Here is a 17620-nt window from a genome sequence, read left to right as displayed (position 1 = left end):
GTAATGTTATTAATTTCAGGGTGTTATTCTTTGATATATTTCAAACAAAAAATATAATCCAATTTCGCTCGATTTTTCTACCTTTTCAAGATAAAAAATTGTTTTATATGAAACATTTGATAGCAAGTTTTGGGAAATCCCTTGATTTAACTCCCAATATGCTCAGTCAATTTAAGAGCGTAAAGTAGGCTATAATGTTATCAGGCTTGAAACCACTAGAATGTCCACCAACTAGTTGCTAGCAAGGAGGTGGTAAGTCCAGTAATGGGGTTGCCATCTTTAAGGATCTGGAGCTTCTGGACTTTCTTTTGTTGAAAATTTGGATTTATCAAAGAAAATTGTAAAATTCAACAAATCAATGGGCATCATTAATAGAGTTTTAAAACCTTCGTTAGTACAAAAATCAACTCGTACTCGTCTTTATCAAATAATAGCTCGACCAGTCCTATGTTATGGGAGTGAAGCGTGGACTATAAGGACAAAAGATGAAAGCAGACTAACAGCTTGCGAGATGAGATTCATGCGCCGAACAGCTGGCTACACTAAATAGGAATGAAAGAAAAATGAAGATATTCTTCAAAACTTAATGTGTCATCAATACTGGACTAGGTATATCTCCAGATATCAGTTAAACTGGAAGGAACACATCTCAAGAATGGTTTCATCCAGGATCACTAAGGCAATAATGAAGTATCGTCCAAATGGGAAACGGTCACTTGGTCGACCCATGGAAAGATGGCAAGAAAATCGCTTTTTCAGGCCGTAACAGTTCTTTTAGGACTAGTATTTGACAGGATGATGATGATGATGATGATGATGATGTATTATGATAACAAATGACTGAAAGAATTTTAGTTTTTTCTTTAAATGTATAGAAATTTGATATGAACAAATGTATATTTTCGTTACGCGAAGTAATTTTACAGTGTTACATTTGTTCGGATCAAATTCCTACTCATTTAAAGGAAAGAACAAAAAAACTTCCAATAATTCACTATCATAATACACTGTTGTCTTAAATTGACTGAGTATATTTGAAATTAAATAAATTACTTTCACAAAACATGCTATGAGATGTTTCATATAAAACAGTTTTTATCTCGAAAAGAAAGCAAAAACGAGCAAAGTTGTATTTAACTTTTTTGTTTGAAATATTTCAAAGAATACCCCCATAAATTAATGACATTACTTATGGTTAACTCTTAGTGTTGTAATTTTGTTGTGTTGAATGAAAATGTTACAGAACGTCGTATCTAAGTTGGTTAATCTGTATGAGAGTTTAAACCTGTTTTCGACTCTTAGCAATGAATATCACGCTGTATGATGTTGAGAGCGAAATTTCTCATAGCCTTGAATAATGGGGTTTAATGTATTGTTGTCAGCATCATCCGCAGACAATTTTATCAGGATGCCAGGAGGACTAATTACGTAATATTGACTTCTGAAATGAAACCATTTGCCTAGAAATGATCTTTAAACAAAACTTACTGTAATATGCAAGCTATATCAAGATAAATGATAATGATGAGGATGAGGTCGAGGAAGAGAAGAGGGAGGAAACCTTTTATCTTGTGAAGCTTTATTTATGTCTTAAGATGCAACTTGGAATGTGTAATATGAAAAGGCTGAAGAAGAAAATTTTTAAGTTCCCTAAAATGTATTACCGTATTTCTTCTAAATTTTGATGCAAGGAGAAGAAGAAACACTATCTTCTACATAGAATTTATGAATATCTAGTAAAATTCGGCGAATCTTATGGATGTGTACCTTACCTTTTTAGTAAAGCCATGTAAAATTTTCAGGCTCTTGTCTTGAAGTTTTCCCCACTTGCTGAATTTAAAAATAAAGTCAGATAGCAGGTATGGCTTTGAGGCACGTTCCATGAATATTCGTTTCATACTGAAACATTTCAAGGTCCATTAAATTTATATACCCTCACGGAAATTAAAAGTTTATATTAGCTTTATATTTCGTCGAAATTAGGTTTCCCTGTCCAAAATTTGTTGTATTTTCACAATATATTTTAATGTTTTTAAGTCCATTTTTTAAATTAAGATACAAATAAATTTCGTTAAATGTTAGATTAATTACGGGACAATAACTAGGCTACTGTACAACTACATTTCATTTTAGTGCATAATGCTGTCATGGTCTTCACTTCAAAATTATTTACTGGATATATACGTGGTACAAAACATTAGCCTACACTTCATATTTACGCTCCAGACAATTGCTTCTTTTCAGCCTTTGCGCAAATATACTGTGACATCTATAGCATAGATAAATATATAATAGGATGCGAAACTGCGGTCAGCACCATCTGGCGGCAGGGGGCTCAAATAAGATGATCAGCGCTCGACGTCGTATGTGGTGAACATTAGAACAACATGTTGGGTACATTACCCAGAGTTCTCTATTTATCCGTTCGTTGGAGATGTTGCTCGAGAAGACAAGATGGTAGCCAGATACTTGCTATTAAGTGAACATAAAGTGATACTACGTGTGTGTATAAGCAGTGTATGTTAAACAGTAATGTTTATGGACGTTGCAAAAATAGTGTTGTTGAATGTGTTGTAAAGTAATAGTAATATAATAAATTGAACTATCTAATTAGTTTTTGCAGACTCTCCCATTGCGCTATACACTAAATACGGTACCCAAAGAATACTATCCCAATTATCAAACCTTTTATTTTCTGTCTCTGTTTGATTATGTTATAATGGGGTAGTGTAAAATAGATCGTCTCTTTTATCTTCCTGTTGGCTCCGATAAGAATTTTCAGTGGAAGATGCTGTGAGGAGTAGAAATATAAATGTTTTATTTTAAATTGGGTTAGTTTTGAATATCGATGAGGATGGGAGGGAATACTTTCTGCATAGTTTAACATTTTCGTCACCAGGTACACTGCTAAATGCATGCAGTAATTAGTTTTTATTTCCACTACTTGGTGCGCTGCTAGATGTAATACGTTCTTCTCCGCCCAACAGTTGGCAGAAAGATCAATTTCTACATTAGCGCATCTAGCATGTATTACGGGAAACTCAGTAACTTTCGCAACCCATTATATATTTATCTATGTCTATAGTTTGTCCCAGGAAATGTCGGCCGACCGGGGGCAGGCCCGCCCTCTTTTGCAGCTCTTGTATCCTCGAACTCATATTGCTTCGAAGGATTAAAACCCGCGCACTATGTTATAAATAATTCATAAATTTAATAAGTTTTAAAAATCGGGTAGCTATGTTTCATGAGTAGACTTCGTGGAATTGCCACGAGAATCGTAAGGTTTACTGCGCACGCGGTATAGACTGTATGAGAAGGGGGCGTGCAAAGGATGGAGTATGCCTCTAATGTAAACACTGAGCAGTATACTGCGGTTACTATACAACCTGTATCCTGCATTCAAGACATATAATGAATGATCATTGAAGTAGGAAATGTCTAAACATGAATACACAATTATTTTATAGCGAGATATATTAACTCTTAAAATTTAATGTAAGATACTCACATCATTCTTGAATATGTGCATTGCAGTGAAGAGTTACGTACATTTTGAGCGACTTCAAAGTAATTTCTTCCGATGGTCACTTAAACAGTTTTTATTTTGGGAAAATGTACGTTCAACATCACACGATGTAATACATACATATTTGAAGAACGGAAAGTCACTACTTTTAGTACACCAACTTCAGATGTCTTGTCATGACCTGATGGTACATTATTTATAATACGAAGTTGTGAATAGGCAGAATTTTTAGCAATAATGTTTCTCAACTTACATTTCACTTTTTCTGAAATTATTGAATTGTTATTTTGGATAGCGGTTTGTGATACTTTATCCACTATATTAAGGGCTTCTGAGAGTTGTAGTTTAGACGATTCTAACAGAGTGATGCTTTTGGACACGATTTAAAATTAGAGTCAATGAAGAGAATATCTTCCAATAGCTGTTCAGAAGGCAATGATTTTACAGCTGCAACAGCGGAACTGTCTGTGCTATCCAATGCATCAATTACCTCCATTATTTTGCTGTAATATTCTCCATAATAATTAACAGCATCCAACCACGTTCCCCAACGGGTCAAGACTGGCTGCGGGGGTAAGGATATTCCAGAGACAATTATTTGGAACAGTAACACTCTCATTGTAATTGAATTCTTGTCTGCACTGAACAAATGTTAAGCTTTGACTATTCCAACCACAGTAATGCAAAAACAAGTACTTACATAGGTATACATTAGCTGTAGCTGCTCTATCTATTTGGACCGGTCACAACTCTTAACATGAACTGCTTATACTACGAGACCGGGCCGTCGCTCACCTCCTCTATACTACCGTGCATCGCCAACCTTATTGCATGCTGCGTGTGGCAATTCAACGAAGTCTATTCATGAGCAACCAACTACAGATGGTGATTGGACTTTATCACAAGTTCGTCTCTATTACCCGCATGATTGATGAATTATCTAATAAATAGCTAATTTCATCACTCCTGAGTGGTGTATATACAGTATTATCCTTCATCCATCAGCTTTTTGTGTACGTGTGAAATGAGACGGAATGAGGGGAAGGGTGCTAGAGAACATCACGTGAATGCTGTAGTTGGTGAATCCTCGTGTCCCCAAACTAGATGACCAGTCTGTAATCTGTCTCTGACAGCCAGTAAAGCACGCAGAATAAGTGCAATTTATTACGTTGTGTTTCGAAATGGTTACATATTCAGTGCGTGAACGTTTACTTATTTTGAAAACGTACGTACATACTATGAAAGAAATCGTGTGGCAGAACAAGGAAAAACTTTAGACGTAAATTTCCTGGCCGCTTAGTTCCGTAGGCATATGGGAAAACAATACTAAATTTAATGAATAGGCTTAATGACAAAGTATCATTGAATTACGTGCTTTATATTAAGAATAACAGAAGGTGGGCAACACTTCAATAACTATTGTGGCGCCAGACCGGAATATTCTGGTCGCGTCGGTGAGTTGCGCGCATCCAACGAGAAGGAAGGCGCGGGGAAATAACTCGAGTTTCGGTAGGCGCTGTAGCGCGGCACGGAGCGAGGGGAAAGAAGAATATGGTGATGGCGCGGAGCGGACGGAGCCAGGGGGGAGAAAAGCTACTGTGGCTGGGCGGAAGGAAGGAAGCACCTGGAAGCGGATTGTTGTGGAGGTCCAGGAGCTTCGCGACGCAGAACATTATAGATGTTCGTTGTAAATAAATAACATCGTGAGTTGCCGACGAAAGTTAGTCTTCGGAAGTCAGTCTACACGTGAGTCTTCGAGCGAGCAAGGAAGCCAGCCTTCGAGACCCGGGTTCGACGTGAGGAGGACTGTAACTGGGGAGACTCGAGTTCGACGTGTCGTGGACCGTAGCCGGAAGACCGAGATTCGATGTGCAGTGAACTTGAAGAGTGAGCTAGAAGAACTAGCCAAGGCAAGCGAACTGTGACCTGAGAACTGACAGTTTTGTTCTGCACATAGTGCTTTGTGAACATTAGTACATTGTTGTTGTTCTCAATAATACACGTGTATTTTCATTGTCGTCGTGTGGAATGCAATAACGTCTATTGTGTTGCTGTGTTGAGTTGAATACCCATAGTTGTAGGGTGAATCATTAACAATAAAAGTCACATTATTATTGTCTGGTAGTGGGTAAAAGTAGAAATAAAAGTTACATTATTGCATGGAGGGTGAATAAGGAAAATTGTTAATATAACATAGTACGCAAGTTTTAATGCCCCGAAGCACTGTAAGTTCGCCGATGCAAGCAGCGACGGGAACGTGGGAGGTGGGGGAACATCCGCTGGTTGACCGACAGAAACATCGGGAATATTTGTTGTGTCGGACTCTATTTAAAAATTAAATTATGGTTTGTTTAACGACGCTCGCAACTGCAGAGGTTATATCATCGTCGCCGGTGTGCCGGAATTTTTGTCCCGCAGGAGTTCTTTTACATGCCAGTAAATCTACTGACATGAGCCTGTCGCATTTAAACACACTTAAATGCCATCGACCTCGGCCGGGATCGAACCCGCAACCTCGAGCATAGAAGGCCAGCGCTATACCAACTGCGCTACCGAGGGCGACGACTGTATTTATGTTCGTAATATCTAAATTTTAAGAGGTGTAATTTTTTATATTCGGACCAATTTTCATTTTGGCTATTGGAATCAATAAACTAAAGACAACATATATTCCCCAAACTTTTCTCCTTTTAGATATCTATAAAATTATGAACATTTTCAAGAAAAAGCATTGATCATACTAACAGATGTGATATACTTACTTGTACACAGCGTTAATATAATCTGAATCTCCAAATTTCTGGGCATTTACAGAAGTTCCCATGGCTGATTCTGTGAATAAGCAAAATGGAAACAATTTCTTCAATGTGAATGGTACAATTGGAAGGAACAAATATGTCGTCATACTCACTTTCTGGTAGCTAACAAATGCATACCTCAATTTATTCGCTGCCTGAGAATTAATAATAATTGATAGGCAAGATTATATCATAGGCCTATAAAGCCGGGAGCACAGCAAATGCAGCTTTTTGTTTCGCAACAAAACATTTAGTATACAGGGTGTTAAAAAGTACCCAATATTTTAGGAGGTGATAGTATGCATCAAAACAAGAAAAAAATGTCTAATAAACATGGGTCCTACAACACATACTTTCTGAGATCTGAACACTTGTTCATAGGAGGTACTCAATATGACGTCCATTTATGGCAATGCATTTCTCTTACCTACAATACAGCAGGCTACCAGATAATCATACCTTAGTTGACAACCCTGGCATGGAATACTGATACTTCGGAAGCTATACTGAAAAGAAAAGTTTGGTTGCGGATAAGAGCAGGGTTCAGTAGAGATGTTGATGTGAATTTTCGTAATCAGCATGTGGGGACTGATGAAAATTCCCATTCAGCTGAAGAAAACAAGACATCAGCACCGATTCTAAATCAACGTATGGGCAGGCGTTATTGGCGATAGATTAAGGGCTATACGTGTTACCACAGAGATTAACTGGGTCTCGTTATCAGAACTTTCTTATTAACGTATTAAACAAATTTCAAAGAGTGCGTGATTCCTTACGCCGAAGGGCAGAGAAATGCATTGCCATGAATGCACGTCACATTGAACACCTCCTATGAACAAGTGTTCAGATCTCAGAAAGTATGTGTTGTAGCACTCATATTTATTAGACTTTTTTTCTTGTTTTGATGCATACTAGCACCTCCTAAAATTTTGGATACATTTTTAACACTCTGTATAATGTGAAATTTAATTAAATCTGCAATATAGGCCTGCGATATTAATAAATTATTTTGCAGTACATGAGTGTTCGTGCAGAATAAGGTTTGAAATTAATTTCAAACCGATCACCATAATTTAAAAATAGCAACACTGCAGTCCTGTTAGCTAATTTTTTTTTTCTGTATACAATCACATCGTTCATGTAATGTCCTTTTTCCGTAGAACTTTAAAATTTTCATTCTGGTTATAAGAGGCAAATCACTTTTTCTTCTGCGCGACATAATCTCGCCTGAAAGAAATTAGTATTTCGATATTATGTGGATAAATTACATGCAGGAATTATTAAATAATGAGAACGAACTTAAAACGTCTACAGATCTGCAAAATTGAATATAATAATTATGATAATAATATAATAACTTCAAGTACACCTCACTCGCAAGATCTGCAACTGTTGACAGATTTATAAAGAATGGTATATAATTATTTACAAACCCACAGGTTACCGCACCTAACATCTGAATGTTTTTAAGTTTTAAGATTATTATAAAGCATAATCAAAGTTTCGTTGATCCGTTCAGACCCATTTTTTGTAAAAAGTCTTCTTTAATATTCATAAAAAAACGCAAATTCTCATTTTTTTATCTAATGATATTTAGTCATTAACATGCACATACGAGTTTCTGTATTCCGTCCAATATTATGATAAAATAACTACATACTTTAAGCTAAAACTTGCAACGTAAATTAAAAATTTAATCATTCACATTCCCGAACACACCCCCTTATTTCTTTCACACTGAATAGTGCTGTCTTGTGCTAAATGCAATGTCAGCTGCTGCAGCTCCAAATCGACAAAAACATGGTGCTGATATACCGTTGTTTGTTGTATTTTCGATTACGGATCATGAAGGTTCATTATGTTTACAACACTATTTTATCTTCTACTAGCCATATCCGTGCGCTTCGCTGCACTTGTTAGAAATAAATATAAAGCAATTGCATGTCGTACGCCGGTCTCCTTTCGTCGTTCCTCTCCGACGTATAGTCGTGGTGGGGTGGGGAAACGGGAGAGACATGACAAGATGGCTGTACGAAACTATGGGAAGACTGTTTTAAAGTAACATTTGTTCATTACAGAAATAACAAGAGAAGTATAACTGTGGTTCCCTCCTAGTTCTGTAGTAGGAGTAACGGGGGAGTCGTGATAGAAATTGATATAAATTTTAGAAATTCGTCCTGAGGCTTCGATGCGGGAAGAGTTATGAAAGCAAAATACGATTTGCGTGTGAGGGAGGTGTGGGTAACGGGAGTGTCTGGGTAAAATCGGCTTGCTCTCATGTGTGTTGTGGGGGGGCAGGATAACGAGAGAGAGGGAATCGGGTAGAAGGTTAGTTCTCTAGTTCGAAGGTTCAATACAGCGTACTGTCCACATTTCACGAGATGATCCGAGCAAGGAATGCAAGGTTTTCCCCCACTCTCACAACCAAACATCGAGACAGAACCGGGTTTGTGTGCTCTAAACTTTCGCTATCAACTACAGTGAAAACATTTTCCCTCAGTAAAACATTATCTTTGTATCCGGATTATTAATTCATACAGGCTACATATTATACATTTAATATCTATAATTAAGTTGATTACGGAAAGCAATTATTCAGTGACAGTGTTATACTATACCAGTCAATGTAAATATTATATGTTTGGTTTACAATATAGTAATTAATAATAATAATAATTTATTTTATTAATTTAATTATTTAATTTATTAAGATTTGTTTATATATAGAAATTAAAATTTTTACGAGTATAATGGTGCATGTTATTTAAATGAAATATTAAAGCTTCATGTATACTTTTGAGCTAACTAAAGTTTTACATTTGTTCCCCTCTCGAAGTCACGCCCGTGGTTAACTGAAGTTATTGTAAGTTTCAGTAATTTAATATTGACATTATGAGAATATTAAGTTAGTGTAAATGAAATTAGTATTAAATTACAAAAAATAAATAAACACCTGGGTATTTAGCAACCCTTTCTGTAGCATTCATCAAAGGACACAATAATCTCTTCTGCCTTGCTTCTTCATCACACATCTTTATTACATTCGGTATACTTTGTCGTGCTTCACTATGCAAAGTTTTTCCATTTTTACACTTTGTAAACATTATGATAACTGATATGTGACACTATTGAAATCAAACAGAACTCTACTTCGCTTTAAAACTACTTACTTAACTAAATATTTCACTGACTAAACAAATTCGTAACTCATTGTCTAACTAAATTACTAATTTAATATAATTGCCTAATTAAAGCGTAATGCAGCCAAACTGACACGATCTTTAAGTTAACTTAAGAAATTAAACTCTGACTTAAGAATGTTTTAATGTAAACTACACTTGTTATCCACAGTATTCAAAACACCAACATCATATAATAAAATCTCAACAGTAACTAAAATGCTTGCATAGTTTGCAAAACCAACGTTTTCAGGTCGAGTGTCACTGAACTTTGTCCCAGCCAGTCAATGGACCGCCCTCATCTACCTGCTCTTTCAGACGCGCTAAGTTATTGTACATTTCCTTACCTCGTCTCTTACCCCGCAAGGACCATCCCCCCTCGTAGAGATCATCTCGTGAAGTGTGGACTACTGTGCGACTTACCGACTTCGAGAACAAGCTCCTGGCATCGGAGGATCAAAAATATTACATTTGTGTGGATCATTTCACATTATATATTCTTCACTTAGAATTATTATTGTCGGGAACAGTGAACAGATTTTGAAATTTTATCTATGATTTCGTTTATATATGAATTAAATATATTATAGTGAAATTGCATTTATGTTCTAATTTTGTAGCAGCTAAATGTAAGTTACTGTTACAACTAATATATACCTAAATAGATTCTCTTAAGACTATGTTACATTTAGATTTTATACGATAATATTACTTAATCATGTCTTAAAGCATAATGAGTTGTAGCAGAACTGTTCATTTACTGACAAAGGCTGACGTACGATCAAAGCGAGGCTGTTGGGAACGGAACATATTTCCCTATGTAATCTGTTCTGGAGCTCCTATTTTTGCAACATAACTCTCTTCGTAGACTGTACACAGTGTTATTCTTTATTAAATATAAAAGATTGTGATGTAACTTAAGACACTTACCACAGATAATATCCAGACTGCAGGCACAGATATACGGGTAAACGTCGAAGACTTCTCGTCCAACTTCCTTCTTGAGTTTGTTTACCAGAATATCGCAGTTGTCGGCAAATACTGGCATGAATTTTTCCAGTATCTTGAAGTGAAAGGAGGGTGTGATAATCTTCCTGTGTGAGTGCCATTTCTGCCCTGTGTATGTCAAAGATATAATATGTTTTTAAACTGAATTGAAATAGTTATATTGCTACTATTTGCAAGAATCGTAAATTCTAAATATGTGGAAGAAATTCAAATGTGTCATGGCAATTATGGTGAATTTCTCGGTTAAAATTAGGATTTAATTTCGATTAAAGGTAATTCTTGGGTATTTTAAAATTCTCTTTAGTTGAGAATTTACTAAAATTGAATTTTATTTAAAAACAAAGATTATTACCATTATAAAATGCTGTGAAAGTCTTAAATAATCTTTATAAAAACCTAAAGATTCGAGTACTAGTGGTAAACTTGTACCTGTAGATGTGAGTAAACCTGTTCCAAGCCAAGCATCCAGAAGCTTGTACACGTGACCTTTTTCTATCATCTTCGTGTTATTTAGAATTGTCTGAAAACAAAAAACTGATGGTTATATAAATATTATTCTCATTAAGTAATATAATTGTAGCAGAGTGTAATATAAAGCATTTTTTCGATGAAGAAAACAGAAATTGTATTTTAAGAGTTTGCAAATGTAATTTAAGTAATTGATTGTACCTCACACAGACAATATTCCGCCCATATCAATCGTCATCGATAATGTAAGATTTTTAACAGAGTGGATTGCAATAAACTGATGAGGATCCTAAAGAAAATTGGTGTAGATTGGAAAGAGAGAAGGCTGTTTAGTAATCTCTATTTGGAATAACGAGCCAAAGTCAGGATAGGAGAAGAAATTTGAGGAGGAAGTGAAATAGGGAGAGGAGTACGTCAATGATGCCCTATATTACCTATCCTGTTCCACATCTACTTGAAGGATTTAGTGAACAACTGTTTTCAGAACATGGGACGAGTGATGGTAGGAGTAAGAATAATAAAGTGCATAAGATTTTCTGATGATATGGCATTGTTAGCAGAAGGTGAGATGACACAAAGGAATATACTACTGGAGCTAAATGACAGCTGTGAGCAATATGAGATGAAGATATATAATGCAAATAAGACGAAGACCGTGGTTATAGAAAGAAAAATAAAGAAGATAAATTTGCGAATTCTAAATGAGACAGTAAAGCAAGTGGACAGCTTCAAATTCTTGGTCTGTGCTGTGAGTAGTAACATGAGTTGCTGCCAGGAAGTCAAAAGCAGCATAGCAAAGGCCAAGGGAGCTTTTAATAGAAAAAGGAGCATCTTCTGTGGATCTCTGGAAAAGAAACTAAGGAAGACGCTAGTGAAGTGCTTTGTATGGAGTGTGATATTGTATGGAGCAGAGAGATGGACATTACGACGAAGTGAAGAGAAGGAAATAGGAGCATTTGAAATGTGGATATTGATAAGAATGGAGAGTGTGAAGTGGACAGAGAGAATAAGAAATGAATCTGTGTTGGATAGAGCGGGTGAAGGAACTGATCAGGAAGAGGGAAAAGGAATTGGTTGGGTCACTGACTGAGAAGAAACTGCCTACTTGAAGTAATGGTGAACGGGAGAAGAGTTCGGGGCAGAAGAAAATATCAGATGATAGACGACATTAAGATATATCGATCATATGAGGAGACAAAGAGGATTACAGAAAATAGGAAAGATTGGAGAATGCTGGGTATGCAGGGAAAGACCTGCCCATGGTATAACACTATGGATGAATGAATGGTGATGTAATGATCCGAAGTGAAATATCGCTAGATAAAATCTAGGAAGAAGTTGGGGAAAACTACGTTTATCTTGAATCGGATGTAAATAACATTCATTTACTCTTGAAGTACATTTTATGCATTTAAAAAAGAGCAATTTACTAATGAATTAATTTGAATAATAATGAAGTCTGAGTTTCTGACTTATTATTAATTTTTCATTGTCAACTATAATTTTAGGGGTAACAAGAATTTTGATTGCAGACTGAGTAGAGACATATAGATTCAAAACGTAAACATATCATTTTGTTTGGGAGGATACCCACAGACCTATGTATTAGTTTAAGTGCTTGTGGTAGAATATGATCTGTACCGGAAGCCAACGAACAGAAGACTTTCTTTTTTTTTTTTTTTTTTTGCAGAAGTCGCGGGATTTCAGGAAATATCTCCAAAATGCATGGTTCGCATTACTTATATATACAGAGACATCATTTTATTTTTACTAGCATTTCTAATATTAACCTGGCTATACCTTTGCTACCCCTTCCACGACTGGAGTTCGATGATACTGGCGTAAAATACAAACAAATCTCTTTACTAGGTATAGGAAGGAAGGAAAGTAGTTCATCCATTTACGTAAACTAGGAAATATCGCGACTTTGAGTTTGATAATTTTCATTACATTTTTATTTAATCAAAATACAGTACAGTATTAACAATGAGTGTTTTTACTCATGAACTGAGCTATCCATTCGGACATATTCATTATGCAGTGTATATTATACTGTCTATAGCACATTAGCGTATAATTCAGAGAATGAAGTTAAATTGTAAAATAATTGTAATATGAATATTTAAACACATTTTTGAAAATGGTGGCTGTTCATTTCGATACAGGCTTCAGTTCTTTTGTGCATATTATCGCACTATAGACTATTGTACCTAATTCCAATTAGCAGTTTCGTCCTTCGTACTATAATAATAATAATAATAATAATAATAATAATAATAATAATAATAATAATAATGATATATTTAACCTGGCAGAGTTAAGGCCATACGGCCTTCCCTAACACTCAACCAGGAGTAAAACTGAGTTACAAAATACACTACAAATTTACAAAGCACACTACAATTTTACACACAAAACTGAATAAGATAATGATACCAGTAACTGATGTGGAAATAATTATGCACCTCATCTATAAAAGATTACCTGACGTACTGTAAATTCAATCTTCAATTCTGCCCGATCCTAAAAGATAAAATTGCTTAGACATGCTATCTATTTTCCATCCAAGTAGTTACGTCTCAGAGTCGTAGAAAGGAAGGAGGTCCTTTTATTTAAGTTATTTTTAACAATTGTATATTATTACGTAGACGCCCAATTCCTAACAGAAATTAATGTTTTCAGAAAAGAGCTAAGACTGCCCAGCCATTAGCCTTTACAGAGGGGCGAACAGAAGTAGGTGGGGAAAATCGGCATGCGACGTAGGCAAACGGACGACAGAACCTGTACGAAGATATGATTCAATATTGAAAACTATTTCGTCACTGAAAAACGCGAATATATTTATGGAACGTACTATACTCACTAACTCAGTACTGTTTAGTATCACCGTGAGGCGGCCTTGGTTCTGTTTGGAGGACGATTGGAAGTTTACTAGTAGAAGGGGTGGGAGGGAAGTACATTCAAAAACTCAGGTACAATAAAAATTGAAGTAAAAATAAAATGATGTCCCTGTACTACTCTCACTACTTATTATAATGCTATTGTCAGATGTAGGTCTAATTTTGGAGACAAAGGTCTCTAAACGTTTACTCCTTACAGAGAGTGAGCAATTATATTCGATTCCTAAATAACTAATGTTTTTTCACTACCTTGGTGTTTCAACTTACGGCTGGCAAATATGAATACAAGTGAAGAATAAGTGAAAAATATCTAGAGCAATAAGCGTTTTACAAATATAACATTAACGTACAAATTGAAATTTTGATGAAAATTACGTTAAGAGTTATTGGTTATAGGGGTTTCATGTTAGTTTGTAATTGAGAGATTTGCCGGAAGAAGGGCACATAGTCTATACATCAATAATGAACTGATATATTTAAAGTTTAAGATATCAATTAATACTCATATAGAATGTTACAGAGATATTGAATAGAAACATAAGCTAAATGAAAGACTAACAAAAATTTTCATGTTCTGCAATATAAGCAACACTTTTCTTACTGTACTCATTTATTTACTTCCAAAATAAAAGTGCAACTCTTGTGCCTTTCTTCATATAAAGACTTCAATGATCTTTTTAATTTGCATTTAAATTCAAAATTCAATATAAATTTCTTAAAATTGTGAAATTAAATTTGGTGGAATATATGAAAGACTTCGACACGGAAGTTGGTCGCTGCTCCCACACCCGAGTACAGCTCGGGAATCATCGTGTACCCTGTGTTCAACGCTTGCGTTTTACATAGAGAGTTTCGAAACCCGAAGAAGAAAGAACTCTGTTGCTAAATAGTAAAGGCTGCGTAGGGAATATGTCGTTCCATGACATACAGATACGTCGCTGCTACGACCTGACTTCAATCTTGGATCTCTCACGCTGCAGGAGAGCGACCATTTTCCGAGTCAAAGAGAGTACACCGGTGAATGAACAATTTAATAGAACTGGGCACCATTTTTTCTTGGCGTCAGTTTTAAAAATATGAGGAATCATTAGTATGTACACTGATGTTCAAAGATACTTGACCTTTACTAATCGATAGTGATCGATAAGTTGTTCGTTTAAGTGTAGCTTCTTCAGTTATTACTTCTATGAATAGATGGCGAAGATGACAGTCTGTGTAGCTAACAATACATAAATGTATAAAATAAAAAAAAATGGTTGCTTATATCCCAGGTGATAAGAAAACGTTCTACGAAGAGTTGATGAATTCTTGGCCTACTTTATGTGATGAACGACTTAGTGATGTCGAGGGTAGAAATCAGTGAAATTATGTCAGTGTTTCTGAAGTACCTTTCCTGCTTTCGTTTGTTATTCTTTTATATTAATTTTATTCATATTCTCCCATCAGTTCATTCAAATAAGGATTAAAACAGTTGAAATTTAATTTGACTTTGTTGTCCTTAATTTTTGTGTTCCATTACATAATAGATTGTCCGACAGTTTGAAGAAGAGCATAAATCCACCTGTTTATGACCGGTGTGACTGGTTAAATTATGTAGGCCTATCTCTTATTTTTCTAATAGCTCGATATGATTCTAAACATAAAAGTCGACGTTTTCTATTTGAGGTGAAATTCCATAAAGAAGTAAACAACAAATTTAGAAAGTTTATGTTGTTTCTGAGAAATGATCTTTTTGGAGTTACTCCCCTATTCAAACTGGTGATTCAATTAAGTCTAACAGGGATTCGAAAGATTGTGTATGACGAGTGACCTTAAGGGAAAAACTGCTAAATCAAGAGTCTGGTACATCGTCACAGGATATCTAGTATGTTTGGAATGTGAGGTTAACAGCATTTTAAAAAAATTCTCCAGTAACATGAACGTAAATATATACATTTTTAATTGTAGGTTGCACTTGTATAAATACTGACCTCCACAAAAGTAGGATCCGTTACACCGACCGCTGGTACAGGTCCAAGCCAAACCTTTACCAAGGGCTTGTATTCATTTAGAAACCTTACACCTAAATCCCAGTAATCTGCAACAGATATTCACGTTCACGAAATTATCAATACACCTGCTACTAAATGTTTTATTTTAGTCATAGATATTTGTGTTAATTTGAAGAGGTATCACTAAGATGGGGGCAGAAAAATTTCCAGGTGGAACATATCAAAAGAATCTGAACCATGAGGACGAAATTAGTAAACGGAGGTAAAAAAGAAGGAATATAAGTAGGAGCTGAGATGGTAGAGATGATTCTTGATGTCGTTTTTGCTGATAGCATTTTTCCCACTAAAGTTGCTGTTATTGCCAATGTTCATGTTTTTATTTCTTCAGGCATTACTTCCGAAGATGCTTGTATTACTGCTAATGTTTTTTCGTAACTGGCTTTGTTACTGTTTGTGATTTTAACCTGGATTTGAATGCAAATGTATGTTTTCATATAAACTGGTTATAATTTTATCAAACTTTGCAAATATTCATTGTATGACTTTTTGATTACAAATAACCGTACTTTTTGTGTGCATCTTTGCATATTTTGACAGTTTTTGGTAGTAAATTCATGAATAATGCATATTTTGAAGGTTTTTGGATTTGATAGCATATATGTAGACTTTTATATTGCATATTATATCCTTTTCCTGGCTTTAGTGCATATATATTATGTTAACTTGCATAATAGTGCCTTCTATGAATGTTGCTTCATAGAATCTCACGTTTCCTCGTTATTTGTTTATTGAGAACAAAATAAAAGAAAACTGCAGGTAATAAGGTTTCGTGGCATGCTACCTGACAACTAATATTTGGACTTCTCACTAAAGTCTTCTTTGTTATAGGCCTCATGGAATTGCCAACCACGAACTCTCGCTCGTTGCAAGCAGGAGATCAAAAATATTGAAAGAAAAGAAGGCAGAAGCAGCATGCTTGCAAACTACAGTTTACTCGTATATTTTTGTGTCGAATTATGAAGTGTTGCTAAAGCTCCTGTTAGAACTGCAAGAGGGGATCTTGTTTCAAAATAGCTTCAGGGTAAGGAATTTTTGAAGGAGGACGGTGATGTAGTTTATTGTGATTGTTATGATAAATATGTAAGTAATTTTGCATTTTTGGCGCGCGATTGCATCGCGATTAAGCCATAACACTGCAAAGTCGGAAGGTCTTGGTTTCGGTTACCGATGAGGTCTTGGTCTTGCTGAAATGCCAAAGGCTTAAAATTCCACCTCACTTTGCCACAAATTTTTTCGTTTAAGTATGCACCTGTTACTTTCTCTACGTAGAAAGATAATGTTCTGTGTTGAATGTGCTTCACACAAACACATCAGCTTAAGTGAAGAAAATTTTGAGAAATTATTTGTGGGACGTTGTTTCAAAGTAAAATAAAAATGTAACATAATGTAGAACTCAATTTCTTCAGTTATTTTTAACGATGCTGTATCAACTACTAGGTTACTTAGCGTCGATGGTATTGATGATAGCTAGATGGTATTAAGCAAGATGAGATAGAGAATTCGCCTTAGATTACCTGACGTTCGCCTTATGGTGGGGAAATCCTTAGATAAAACCCAACCAGATAATCAGCCCAAGCGGGAATCGAACTCGCGCCCGAGCGCAAATCTGAATTGGAAGACAAGTGCCTTAGCAGACAGAGCTACACCGCTGGCTAACTCATTTTTGATAAAGCATATTTTTATTGTTTTT

At 35.5% G+C, this 17620-nt stretch overlaps 1 protein-coding gene across 5 annotated transcripts in view; it reads right to left on the bottom strand.

Moving 5' to 3' along the window:
* The window catches only part of LOC138698303 (cytochrome P450 4C1-like), a 103175-nt gene that overhangs the window by 21064 nt on the left and 64491 nt on the right, over positions 1–17620 (bottom strand). For 4 of the 5 annotated variants that reach the window (XM_069824118.1, XM_069824120.1, XM_069824119.1 and 1 more), the window contains 5 exons: positions 15850–15956; positions 10941–11031; positions 10434–10619; positions 6289–6358; positions 1773–1899 (listed from right to left, as the gene is read on the bottom strand). The exons of the other annotated variant lie outside the window; for it this stretch is intronic. In XM_069824118.1, the coding sequence (XP_069680219.1) occupies positions 1773–1899; positions 6289–6358; positions 10434–10619; positions 10941–11031; positions 15850–15956 (581 nt within the window). The remainder of the gene's footprint in view (positions 1–1772; positions 1900–6288; positions 6359–10433; positions 10620–10940; positions 11032–15849; positions 15957–17620) is intronic. 5 annotated transcript variants of the gene reach the window in all.

This window comes from Periplaneta americana, chromosome 4 (genome assembly GCF_040183065.1).
Source record: "Periplaneta americana isolate PAMFEO1 chromosome 4, P.americana_PAMFEO1_priV1, whole genome shotgun sequence".
NCBI lineage: Eukaryota > Metazoa > Arthropoda > Insecta > Blattodea > Blattidae > Periplaneta > Periplaneta americana.
Note: the sequence above shows the minus strand (reverse complement) of the source record. Positions and strands in the feature narration are given on the sequence as shown.